The sequence below is a fragment of the Musca vetustissima genome, unplaced genomic scaffold (assembly GCF_032173495.1).
Source record: "Musca vetustissima isolate MV318-11 ecotype Yass unplaced genomic scaffold, APGP_CSIRO_Mvet_v1 utg38664, whole genome shotgun sequence".
In the NCBI taxonomy this organism is placed as follows: domain Eukaryota; kingdom Metazoa; phylum Arthropoda; class Insecta; order Diptera; family Muscidae; genus Musca; species Musca vetustissima.
Genome location: NW_026873388.1, coordinates 111,325 through 125,520, shown reverse-complemented (window position 1 = coordinate 125,520; position 14,196 = coordinate 111,325). Strand labels below are relative to the sequence as shown.

Sequence of the window (14,196 nt, the reverse complement as noted above, 5' to 3'; positions counted from 1 at the left end):
AATATATTTTGTTTTTAATTTTTTATTTAATTTGTTCATTATTTTAAACTAATTTTTTTAATTTTTTTTCTGTGTATAAATTATTTTTAATGTAATGTATTAGTAGATATTAAAAAATATTTGTTTTTATTTATTTTTTAATATTTTTCTATTTTTTATTTATATTTATTTAATTTAATTCAAACATTAACCGTTTGCCTTTATAAATACACGATCTGGTAACTTTGTTGTGTTTCGGCCGTTAATGACGCACGTGGATCTCTGTGTGTGTTAGTGCGTGTGTGTGCTTGCTGTGGCAGCCTGTCTCTGTGTACAAATCATAACAGAGAGAGAGCAAGTTATGTTTTCCATGTTTGTTTTTATGTTAATGCTCTGGCTCCAACTGTCTTTATTCCCACCTCTCACAACAAGAGCATAGGGGGGCATTCTCTTGAAGAAAACCAAAACACAGCATAACTTTTTTTTGTTAAAACGCAAAAAAAGTACAAATGAACTAACACTCCCGCTACAATTATGATGATGAAGAAGAAGAATAATAATACATAACAATAACAACACAAACAGTGAGTCTGTGATGTCGCGGCACATTATTATGCATGGGCACAAACTGAAACACGCACAAACACATTCTACTTTGATGATAGAATTTGGAGAAAAAATTGTTGGCGATGGTGGGGGGATAATGCGAAGCAGAAAAGAAGAAAAAAAAACAAGTCACACCACCATCATAGCGCTGACGTTTAACGTCAAGCTTTGCTGCCTATTGACGGAGAGCATAAACGTGCCAGCAAACTTTCCAATTGCTGTTAGTTCTAGTGAAACCACCGGCTGGTTTGGTTTAGTGGTGCTCTCGTCTTGTAACTTGTGGAGTGGTGAAAATAAAAAATATCGCAAAAATGTCGATGCTTCGTTTAATTGGTGCTGAGGTGAGAGGAATGAAATAATAATAGACAAAATAAATAAAATTAAGTTTCTTACCTGTTGTACTGCTGCGTAGTAGCGGTAATGGTTGTTGTGAAAGTGTAATTGTTGTAAAACAAGAAGAAGCAATAATGTTTACATGGTTTGTCATTTGAAAATAAAAAGGAAAATGTGAATGTGTGTTGTGTCGTGACATCTGGCCCAGGTCCCTTTTTTGGTTGAAAAATTTCCATAAATTATTAATTACGTAATGATACCGACTATTTGAGGCGCTCATCCTGCTTGAGTATGAGTTATTTTTTTGGTTTAGTAATATATTTCGTTGGGAATTTCTTCATTGATTTCGGTGGTTAAAAAATTGATAACATTGAATTAGAAGTGGCCTGAGCCCCCCATGGCAGTTATAAAACAATTATGTTTCAAGTTCTTTTTTTAGTTTTTTTCCTTAACCGATAAGAAGACCACGAAGTCATAAAATTATTTTGTGTGATTTGTCAGGCGTTCTGGCTTCTTTCACCTTCTGTGTGTGAGCAATGATAACACATGGCAACACGCTTTTGAGAAGATTTTTGCGATTTTTTTCTATTGGTATAATTTATTAATTTACTTGGGCCCGATTTTGATTATATAACAATTTATGATCATTGTTTGGAAAATAATATATTTTTCTATTTATTATTTATATAATACAAAAAATATTTATCTCATTTGTTTTTTTGTTGTTTCATAATTAAATAATATCAAAAAAGAAAAAGTGAGATAAAACTGGTTATCACCATGCAAAAAGTCAAGTGAAATGATATCTTGATTGGGCTCTGGGTTATGCAGATAAATTGCATATGTATGTGTATTCCTAAGGGAATTATTAAAATTCGTTTTTATTTTCCAATTAATCCATATCAATCATGCTCAAGTTATTTTGAAAAACAAATCACACGTTTCTTCTTTTCATATGCTTTTATCTCTGTTTTCTACTCATCGTTTATTTTTATATAACTTCCGGAAAAAGTACTAAATTAAATCATATTATCTTTATTAATCAACAGTAAACATGATCACAGCATGTAAACAAAACAATCTATGTTGTTATACAGCCTGTGGTGATATTCTTCTTCTTGTAATGTGAATAGAGGCAGCGACAGAGAGAGTGTTGTAACTCTTACAATGCATCTCTCCTATTTCGACATTTGAGTATACCTGTACAATGTAATGTCGTTACTACTAAATTGTGACATATCACACGAGCAGTGTAATGGAGTAAGGGCGTGTTTACATCAAATGATGCTGCATTAAAGCACGTACATGCCTCATTTAAATGATTAAATAAATGAAATATGTGTCGCAGTTGTGCAAAATTGGAAAATTAAATAGCAGTGGAGAAAAAGTTGAAGGCCTACGTTTACATCTAACGTGTTTTAATAAAACACAACGCTAAATTCTATATAAAAAGGGAATAATTAAATTTTTTTGTATGAAATGGGGGTTTAGGTGCTAGCTAGTTTACATTAGACATATGGTAATAAAATGCATCATTTAAATACTCATCTCCATTAAATGAAATATATATTAAGAATTTTGTTAAAAAACGTTATGAGTTTTTAGGAAATAAATAAAAAAACCTTTGGAATAATTGATTAAAAATTACGGAATTTTTAAGAATAATTTTATTAATAAAACTATATTTTTTTTCTCATAATTGCGAAATTGAACCTAAAACAGAAAATATAAAAAAATATTTTATAATTTTTACATTTCATTAAATTGGTCAGTATATTCCTTTAAATTGGTCATTCAGCTGCTAGATACTCTATTCAGCAATGTTTTATGTAAAGAAAATTAAATTATAAATATTTGAGCGATTTTTTTGAAAAAATTTGTTTTTTTTCTGCATTCAGACAAATTTAACTTAATCAAAATTATCTTTAATCGGTCATATTTTTCATATTCAGCTAATGGAAATAGTATTCAGCAACATTTTAAACAAAGAAAAATTAAATTTAATCAATTTATTTTATTATTTTACTTTGGAAATTTTCGAAATTTGCATATATTTGGCAATTCAGCTAAGTTTCTTTATATATATATATATATAAAACCCAGCTTTACATATTCCATGAAAATTTTGATTATTCAGCTACTGGAAATCATTTTAGGCAAGGTTTTATGTTGAGATAAATTGAAATAAAAATATTTTAACAATTTTTTCTAAATTAGATTTGTTTTTTTCAGCCGATTGTTACTTTGTGAAAGTATCTCAAATAACAACATTCTTTATATTCAGGTTTAATTATAGCTATTCAGCTAAATGAAACACTATTCAGCAAGATTTTATGCAATCCGAATGTGAATATTATTTATTTATTTTATTATTTTTCTTTTAAAAGTACCAAATTTGCATTTGTTTGTTAATTCAGCTAAGTTAAAAGTCATTCAGCAAAGTTTTTCTTCATACACATATTTTAAATGGGCTGATTTTTCATTTTCCATTAAAAAGTTGGTTATTCAGCTACTGGAAACCTTATTCAGAAACGTTTTTATGTAGAGGACAATTAAAATATTAGGATTTTCAATATTTCAGCCATTGAAAACACTATTCAGCAACGTTTTATGCCAGCAAAATGTTAATATAATGAAATTGGTTTATTATTTTCTTTTGAAAAGTAACAAAACTTGCATTTTTTTCTTAATTCAGCTAAGTTAGAGGTAATTCAGCAATGTTTTTTCTTCAGAAATATATTTTTAATGACCTGATATTTCATATTCCATTAAAAATTTGCTTATTCAGCTACTGTAAACCTTATTCAGCAAAGTTTTTTCTCCACGAAAATAATTTTAAATACCATTTTTTTTTCTTAATTTAATAAATTTGATAATGGTTATTGGAAAAAATTTGTTATGGAAATGTTTTAGTATTCAAATTCCTTCAATTTTTTTCACTTAACAGAATTTGCGGGAATATGACATTTGACAGAGAGAAAAAGAGGAGGTTCCCTTCGTTTTTAGCTTTTCTTCTATTTATTTATTTATAACAATATGCCAGAATATCGAATAGTTTGGCAATATACGTGGCATTTTCCATTCAATACTGGCCCAATATCTATTAGCATACATAATTGTCTATGAGAGAGAGAGAGACTGGATTCTCTATGTGTATGTATGTGTGTGTTTAGGAGTATGTTTTTTTTTTTGCAAATCAACTCTATTTTTAAATAGAAAACCCATTTGGTTTTTTGGTATTCAAATTTGTGTGAATTGAATATTTGCAGTGGCAATTATGAAAAAAAAACAACAACAACTCGTTTTCTAATAAAAAAATCATTTATTAATTTACATAAATAGTTAACTGAAAATGTAAACAATTTATCAATTCACACACATTCTCACGTGAATACATACACACGCACACATATAGAGATTTTAATAAAACTATTTGTTTTGCAACATTGTATTCCTCCTATTTAACAGTAGAGGGCAAAAGTGATTTATTTTCAAGGATTAAATGTTTTTCTGAGCATAAATTCCTGCTTCGAAATATATTATTTTTTTTTAGATTTTCTTCAAATTTTTTAATTGCATTTTTTTGAAATGCTTTTTTTAATGCAAATTTTTTCCTCCCCATTCCAAATTATTCGTATACCAATTATATTATCTACGTTAGTAACGGCCTAATTAGACAGAAATTTCCATTAAAAGAACATGTAATCTCGGCCTACATTATAATATGTTTAAATTAAATTACCAAGATTAGATAGAAAAATTTTAAAAATTAAAAAAAAAAAAAAAAAAAAAACGATAAGAATTTAATACTAAAAAAATTCATCTTGACAATAAACCATGTTTTTTGAAGTGCGCTACTTGACTAAAATATATTGGTTACTAATATCAAACGTTTTTTTTTTTCTCTACAAAAATTTTGATTATCAATTCAGGAGTCAATTAAAAAAATCTTCCCTCAGATACACTCTCCACTTGACTAATTTTTAAACGCTATCATCACGTGGTTAGATATCTCTAATATTTTTTTCCTTCCTCGTTTTCTTTTTCGCATTTCATTGCTAGGTAACAATTTTTTTTATTATTTTTTTGAGACCTCATTATAATCTATTAATTATTCTTATCAGTATTTCTAGCCGTATATTACGCCCGAACACGCTTACTGTACCTCTTGTCTAATCAGCTGTTCGAGTGCAGTGAAATCTGCGCCCATGCAAGGCATAAAGAAATAAAATAGATTTTATTATCTTAACAAGTTTTGAGATAATATTGCACATGTAGACCCCCAGGGTTGAATATTTGAGTGGTTGATTGTTGTCTTAATTGTTTTTTGTTTTATTTTTTTAGTATTTTTTTTAATAAAATATTTTAAAATTATCCACAATTTTTTTTCTATGAATAACAAGTAATTGCTATCAATAAATTAATTTATTTACAATTTATTTTCATTGCTAACAAACTTTTACTCTCAATTGTACGCGATTCAATTTTCTCTACAATAATATCTCAAGTTTTTACATTCCCTCCCAAATATCCCTAAAACAGTCCCTTATTCTTAGCTCTTACGCCCATCCCTGTATTTCTCTAATATTCTCCAAATATTTCCTAAAACTATTCGTTATTTTTTATTTCGCTTTCCCACATTTTTTCCTAAAAATATTTCGGAAATAAATCTTTTGTTATTCCCCAAAATATTCCCTAAATCAATCCATTTTTATTATCAGCTCCCAACCCTGTATTTCTCCACAATAATTCTCCCAAATATTCCCTAAAATAATACATTATTTTCTTATTTTCTTAAATTTATTATCAATATACTCTCCATCACTTTTCTGCAATAATTCCCCAAAACAACCTATCATTCTTTATTTTTCTTATTGATTAACAACTCCCGCCCCTGTATTTCTCCCAATATTCCCTAAAGCATTCTCTTTTTTATTTTATTTTATTTATTTTCATCCCCCCGCACATCTGTCAACCAACTTTTGCCCCCAACTGTAGGCAACATGTACACGCGCCTCCATTTCATTTCAATTTCCGTATTTTGGTCATGGTCTCCCACATTGTTATGATGCCAGAGAGAGAGGGAGGGAGAGTAGGTGACAAAAAAATATTTTTGTCTTGTTTTCAAGTTTAAATTTATTAACTAACCACACAAACACAGAGCTCCCCCATCATGATTTGATTGGCATTTTTCGCTATTGTTGTTGTCGTTGTTCTGTTCCTATTCCTTCTTTTTGTGTAATGGAAATTTTTAGAATGAAAGAAAAACAACAACAACAAGAATAAATCAAAACATTTCTAATGCCACCAGACAAGCCCACCGAATTTGTTGTTATGTGTGCTTTGTGTTACTGTGTAAATAGTGCGAGAGAGAGAGATCGTCAATGAGAGCGAATATGTGAGGCAGAGAACCGAACGGTAATTTGCCAATGTCGTTGAACGAACATGATTGTTTTATTTGTTTAGTGGAGACACGAGCAATAATTTCCTACACACGACGTGAGAGCCGAGCCCGGTTTACGGTTGTTTACAACAGTGTGTACGTGGGGGTAGAGAGGGACAAAAGGGGTGAGTGGCTGGAGAATGGCAATTGTAAATTACTACTGCTCAACATGATTTGTGAAAGGGGTAGGCATGCATAACAGGTTTGTTTGCTGTGTGACAGAGGGAAGAAGGAAAGGATAAAAACAACAGGTATTTACAACAGTGCGAGAGAGAGAGAGGCGCTGCCGTTAAGAACATGACTGGCAATAATTGTGTTAGAAAATTGTCAACAGTTGGCTGCAAAAGAAAAAAATGCGTATTAAAAAAATTGATAACACAGAACGGCATTAGAAAACAGTGTTGCCAATTGTGACAAGATCAAAAACACGCCAAATTTAAATAGGCACGAGAAAGCATGTTTGAAATTCGTTCAATGTAAAGCAAATGTATGGGAGTCGTTAAGAAAATAAAAAATAATAATTGCAAAGAGAAAAATACACATAAAGGAATTCCACAACAGAAAACGTTATTAGAAAACAGTGATGCCAACTGTGATTATAATAAAAAAAGCCAAATTTTTATTAAGAAAAAATTTATTGCAAAGGGAAAAAATGCAAATAAAGAAAACTGTATATAGAAAATAGTGATGCCAACTGTGATTAGAGTAAAAAAATCGCTAAATGTTAAAAAAGGTTGCAAGTTGTGTTGCTAGTAAGTCGTTAAATAAATGTATGTAAGACGTTAAGAAAAAATTGATTGCAAAGAGAAAAAAATTGCAAATAAAGAAAATTGACAACAGTGATGCCAATTATTACTAGAGTAAAAAATGCTAAATGTAAGAAAATGTTACGGGAGCTGTGTTTAGAAAATCATAAATGAAATGCATATGGGAGTCGTTAAGAAAAAATTTATGGCATTGGGTAAAATATAGATAAAAAAATTGATAACAGTAGACGGAATTAGAAAACATTAATGCAAATGTTCCTAAAAACCGCCAGATTTAAAAATGGAAACTGTTGAAAAATATTGTCAAATTTAAAACAATGTTCTTATTATGGTCAAAATCGGCAGCCGTAGGCCATGGTGGGAGAGATTTGAGATGTTTTGTGGCTCTAATCGCTATTTAGCACTTCACACATATGCTTAAAACCTTCCCAAAATTTATAACATTAAGCTAGACTTCAAATGCCACAATTTTTCTGGTGTGGTGAGTTTTTATAGAAATTCACCACACCGCCATAAATGTTGCTATCTTGTATATTTCCACTCTTACACTACAGAAATGCATTTAATTTTCGATTTTCTTATTCAAAAAAGCAAATAAATCCCATATCGCTCATTATACTTACCCTTAGGCCTTTAAGAGGTAAAATTTTTTAGAAGTCATTTAAACCCTTTTAGAAGTCATTTAAACCCTTCCCAATGTACCTACAATTATGCTAGCTTCCAAATGCCACAATTTTTAGGGTGTGGTGAGTTTTTACAGAAATTCACCATACCACCAAACTTTCTCCAGACGTTTAGATTTGTATTTCTAGTGAACCGAATTTCTTTTTCAAAATAATTTAAGCGATGTTATGGCATCTTTAAATTAAAATTCCAATTTATTCACGTTCAATTTCGACCTCAACAACACACAAAAGTCCAATAAACTTCAAATGAAATTCCAATTAGCATAATTAAATTTTAATTGGGTTAATTAAAAAAAACAACACCAACTACGCCAGCAAATAAATTCCATGTTTTCAATTTTTTTTTTAAATTTGTTTCGATTTTGAACCTTTTTATTTATTTGAATATTTTTTTTTTTTGTTTTTCTTCCTTTTAGGCCCGTTTGTTGGCCAAGCGTTCCTACTCATCGGCCGCACCCACAACCAAAATGTTCATCGATGGCAAATTCGTAGAATCCAAGACTACCGAATGGATCGATGTACATGATCCAGCCACCAATCAAGTGGTTACACGTGTACCCAAGTGTACCAAGGATGAGATGCAACACGCTTTGGAATCCAACAAGAATGCTTTCAAATCCTGGTCGAAAACTTCCATCTTGTCCCGCCAACAAGTTATGTTCAAATTGCAGGCCTTGATCAAGGAAAATATGGGTGAGCTGGCCAAGAACATTACCAAGGAACAGGGCAAGACCTTGGCCGATGCTGAGGGTGATGTTTTGCGTGGTTTGCGTAAGTATTCGAGAAAAATCTGTTTCCTTAGGGAGTCATGACTTATTTTCTGTTTATCTCATCTCTCTGCCAACAGAGGTCGTTGAACACTGCTGCAGCATTCCCTCTTTGCAAATGGGTGAAACCGTTGCCAATGTTGCCCGCGACATGGACACCTACTCTTTGGTCTTGCCTTTGGGTGTCACCGCCGGCATTGCCCCCTTCAATTTCCCCGCCATGATTCCCTTGTGGATGTTCCCTGTTGCCATCACCTGCGGCAACACCATGTTGTTGAAGCCTTCCGAACGTGTCCCCGGCTGCACCATGATGTTGATGGAATTGTTGAATGAGGCCGGCTGCCCACCCGGTGTTGTCAACGTCATCCATGGCCAACACGATGCCGTCAACTTCATCTGTGATGCCCCCGAAATCAAGGCTGTCTCCTTCGTCGGTTCCGACCAAGCTGGTAAATACATTTACGAACGCGCCGGCAAGAACGGCAAGCGTGTCCAGAGCAACATGGGTGCCAAGAACCACGGTGTTGTCATGGCTGATGCCAACAAGGAAAACACATTGAATCAATTGGCTGGTGCTGCCTTCGGTGCTGCTGGTCAACGCTGCATGGCCTTGTCCACCGCCGTCTTCGTTGGCGAAGCCCAAAAATGGATCCCCGATTTGGTTGAGCGCGCCAAGAAATTGAAGGTCAATGCTGGTCATGTTCCCGGTGCCGATTTGGGTCCCGTCATCAGTGCCCAATCCAAGCAACGTATCCACGAATTGGTTGAATCCGGTGTCAAGCAAGGCGCCAAATTGATTTTGGATGGCCGCAGCCTTAAGGTTTCCGGTTACGAGGATGGTTACTTTGTTGGACCCACCATCTTGACTGATGTCACCCCCGATATGGACTGCTACAAGGAGGAAATCTTCGGCCCCGTTTTGGTCATCTTGAATGCCGATACCCTTGATGAAGCCATCGAAATGGTCAACAAGAACCCCTACGGTAACGGTACCGCCATCTTCACCACCAACGGTGCCACCGCCCGCAAATTTGTCAACGAAATCGATGTCGGCCAAGTCGGTGTCAATGTACCCATTCCCGTGCCATTGCCCATGTTCTCGTTCACCGGTACCCGTGGCTCTTTCCGCGGTGACCATCACTTCTATGGCAAGCAAGGTGTCAAGTTCTACACACAAACCAAGACCGTTACCCAATTGTGGCGTGAATCTGATGTGAGCCATACCCAGGCCGCCGTTGCTATGCCCACCATGAAGTAAATTGCATAACCGAATCTAAGCATAGCTTGAATAATAGTGGTGCCTTAAATGTGGGAAGTGAAGGGCTGTGAAGAAGTCTTCCAGATAGTTGTGTATTTGTAGCACAAATTTATTACGATCATACATATATTTAAATTAAAAAAAAAATCAGTCAACTCATGGCTTTTTAACGAATCCTCCCCGATTTCCCTTCTTACCCCGAGCAAGCATTCTTTTTATCAACAAAATACCATCATTGCATTTATTACATTTTATTTTTAGAAAAAAACATGTCCTTAATATTTAAGTAATAATAATTTTAAATAAATAGTTAAACCACACTCAATAAATAACAAAATAAAAATCAAATAAATTAATTTTAAAAATTAAAAAAACATTTTTTATTGAGCACTAAAATATTAGGGGCTCAAAAGGGCATTTGAAACCTCCAAAAGATGTTGAATCCTAGCGCAACATGTCAAAAATCATTCAAACTATCGAATGCCATAATTTTTGTGGTGTGGTGAGTTTTTGATCAAATTCACCACACCTTAGAAATTGCTGCTAACACACATACTTTCTTCCTAGAATACATAAATACATTTTGTTTGACATTTTCTCATTCAATGAAACAGAGAATAGTAAATTTGAACCCTAAATCTAACCATAGGAGAGAAATTTGAAAGGCTTTTAGACTCTAATAGCTATTTAGCACCAGCAGATTAAGTTTTAACCTTTCCCATCGATCATAAAAACATGCCAGCTTTCAAATGCAATCATTTTTCGGGTGTGGTGAGTTTTTCTTGAAATTCACCACACTACCAAAATTGCTGCTAACGAATATACTTTTATCCTAGATTACAGAAATGCATTTTATACGATTTTTTTCACATTCAATAAAGCAGAAAATAGCCAATTTGGTCCCTAGATTTAGCCATAGGCCCTTCGGAGAGAAATTTTAAACGTTTTTGGGCTCTAATCACTATTTAGCACTGGCGAATTAATTTTTAACCCTTCCCATCTGCCATAAAAACATGTTAGCTTTCAAATGCTATTATTTTTAAGGTGTGGTGAGTTTTTCTTAAAATTCACCACACCGCCAAATTTGGTTCTAGCATGCATAGTTTACATCGTAGATTATGGAAATTCATTTTATACGATGTTTTGACCTTTTATAAAGCTGAAAATATCCAAATAGGTCATGACTTTCTCCCGTCATAGACTGGCATGACGGGAGAAAGTATATATGTTTTTAGCTTCTAATCAGTGAAAGTTCACCACACTGAAAACAATGTCGCAAATTAAAAAAAAAATTGGTTTTATAAGCCGAAAATGCAAGCCATATTTTGAACCTCTTTTTTTTCTTTAAATTCGTTTCAATGTCGCCGATTATGAAATTTTTACTATTTTTTGGGCTTAATATATATTTCAGGCTTCCAAATAATATTTTAAGATCCTAAACGTGTTTATTAATATTTTAAACTTAATTTTCAGCTATTTTTGAGGTGTGGTGAGTTTTTGTGGAAATTCACCACACCACCAAAAATGCTGGAAATTAAAGTAAATTAATTTTGTATAAGTGAAATGCATAAAATTTAAGTGAATTTTAACTAAAAACCCATGTTTGACCCACATTTTTCCTTTAATTCTGGGTGTAAAATTTTAATTCTGGATAAACATTTATGTGGGTGTAAAATTAATTTCCAGACAGCAACATAATTTTTAAAGTACTTAAACATGTTTATTTTAATTTTAAATTAAATTTTCAGTTATTTTTGAGGTGTGGTGAGTTTTAAAAGAAAATTCACCACACCGCCAAAAACGTTGCAAATAAAAAGAAAATTTATTTTATATGACAGAAATGTAACCGATTAAAAAAATTGCTACTACAAAACCAAATTTGGCCCCATTTTCCCGTAAAATCCACCCACCGTCGCTCATTAATGAATTTTGTACAATTAAGTCGATCTAAAAGGCAGTTAAACTCTTCCAAAACATTTTTAAGTACCCAACTCGATTTATTAGTAGTTCATTATGCATTTGTAGCTGTTTTTTTAGATGTGGTGAGTTTTTATGGAAATTCACCACACCGCCAAAAATGTTTCAAGTTAAAGGAAATTCAATTTATATGACAGAAATGCAAAAGATTTAGGTGCATTTTAACTAAAAGCCCTACATTGACCCCATTTTTGCCTTAAATGTGCCCCCCATCGCCGATTAATGAAATTTGTACTATTATTTGAGTCTAAAAAGTAATTAAACCCTTTCAAATAATTTTTAAAGTACCCAAATCGATTTATTAGTAGTTTACTATGCATTTTTAGCTATTTTTGAGGTGTGGTGAGTTTTTATGGAAATTCACCACACCACCAAAAATGTCACAAATTAAGAAAAATTCAATTTATATAACAGAAATGCGAAAGAATTAAAATAATTGCAACTACTAAACCAAGTTTGACCCCATTTTTGTTTAAAAATCGACCATCTATAACCGATTAATGAAATTTTGTACCATTATGTGGGTCTAAAAGGTAAGTAAACGCTTCGATATAATTTTTAAAGTACCCATATCGATTTATTAGTACTTTATTATGCATTTTCTGCTATTTCTGAGGTGTGGTGAGTTTTTATAGAAATTCACCACACCACCAAAAATGTTGCAAATTAAAGGAAATTCAATTTATATGACAGAAATGCAACTGATTTCAACAAATTGCAACTGCTAAGTCATATTTGGCCCCATTTTTTGCTTTAAAATCGACCCACCGTCGCCGAATAACGAATTTTGTAGTACTATGTGGGTCTAAATACCTATTAGACTCATCCGAATAATTTTTAAAGTATCCAAATCGATTTATTAGTAGTTTATTATGCATTTCCAGTTGTTTTTAAGGTGTGGTGAGTTTCTATGGAAATTCACCACACCGCCAAAAATGTGGCAAATTAAAGGAAATTCATTTTATATAATAGAAATGCCACTGATTTAAACAAATTGCAACTACTAAGCCAATTGTTGTTTTAAAATCAACCCACTGTCGCCGATTAATGAAATTTTATACTATTGGAATTCATTCAAATAATTTTTGTAGTACCCATATCGATTTATTAGTAGTTTATTATGCATTTTTTGCCATTTTTGAGGTGTGGTGAGTTTTTATGGAAATTCACCACACCGCCAAAAATATTGCAAATTGAAGGAAAAATTGTGTACTTAATGAAAATGCATAAATTTTGGAAATTCGGTTATTATAAATCCTCCTTTTCAATGTATTTTTCTTAATTTAAGTAAAACAACCTCATTTTTAAGTATTTTTTTTTTTAATAATTTGGCTTCTTTTATTTTGTATACTTAACAAACTTTTTACAATAGTTGTTTTATTTATGTGTTATTACAATTGTATTGGGATTTTTTTATATATATTTTTTATTTTTACTTGCTTCTCTTATTTATTATATACCATTTTTTGTTTCTTCTCTTATATATTTTGTTTAGTTTCTTTTTTTTGTGATTTAACATTTACAAAAAATATATATATGTATGTGTAAAGAAACTAATATACAAAATAAAATGGTAAAAATTAAATTAGTATTTTCGTTTATAATATTATTTTTTTAAAAAAATGGCTTAATAAAATTATATTTAATTATTATATAATAATAAAAAAAAGAAGAACACATTTAAGCGAATTTTTTTTGGAATGGAATTCTATTTTTTTAAAGAGAAAAAATTCATTTGTTTGAGTATAAAAAATAGGCAGAGATTGTGGATGAGAAGAGGAGGAAGAAGAATTGAGAATTCTGGGAATTTTGTAATTATTTTTTTTTTTTTTGGTACATTTATTTTTTGTAACCATTATTTATAGAGGCCAGTATGTGGGATATATTGCATGCAAGGTTTTGTTATATCAATATGCTGCATTGTTGTTAAGCGTGTTATAGATTTATTTTTTTATTTGTTTGTGCATTATCCATTTATTTTTATATTTTGTTCATATTTCGTTCGTAAGGGTTTTGGGGGTAGCAGGAAATTGGCGCGATATGTTATTCTTTTTCACTCACTTATCATTAAAAATATATATATGACACATTTGGATTCGTTTTGTTTGTTTTTTAAAATTAGTTTCATATTTTTTTCTTGTTGTTTAGTTAGTTTTGGCTTAATATTTATTTTTGTTTTTTTTTATTTCATAAAAAAATTGGAAACTAAATTAGTGGATTTTTTGTTTCTTTTGTTTAAAATTTTAATTTTTGATTTTGAGTTAATTTTTTTCTTCGTAGTTAAATTTTTTTTTGGTTTGCAAAAGTGCAGTATTTTTTTATCCAAGTTGTTGTTTTTTTAAGAAAAATTATAAAATAATAATTTTTTTTAACTACTGGA

General features: G+C 31.5%; 1 protein-coding gene across 1 annotated transcript; it reads left to right on the top strand.

The window, feature by feature from the left end:
- Positions 1–800: 800 nt before the first annotated feature.
- LOC133325008 (probable methylmalonate-semialdehyde/malonate-semialdehyde dehydrogenase [acylating], mitochondrial) lies at positions 801–9,849 on the top strand. The gene is made up of 3 exons (XM_061533838.1): positions 801–926; positions 8,231–8,585; positions 8,662–9,849. The coding sequence occupies exons 1-3, from the start codon at positions 897–899 to the stop codon at positions 9,837–9,839; spliced, it is 1,563 nt and encodes a 520-aa protein (XP_061389822.1). The 5' UTR covers positions 801–896; the 3' UTR covers positions 9,840–9,849.
- Positions 9,850–14,196: the final 4,347 nt, after the last annotated feature.

Excerpts from the sequence above, each read along its gene's own strand:
- LOC133325008 (XM_061533838.1), top strand. The coding sequence starts at position 897 with ATGTCGATGCTTCGTTTAATTGGTGCTGAG. Across the intron at positions 927-8,230 it reads TTCGTTTAATTGGTGCTGAG|GCCCGTTTGTTGGCCAAGCG; the intron begins GTGAGAGGAATG and ends TCTTCCTTTTAG. Across the intron at positions 8,586-8,661 it reads TGATGTTTTGCGTGGTTTGC|AGGTCGTTGAACACTGCTGC; the intron begins GTAAGTATTCGA and ends CTCTGCCAACAG.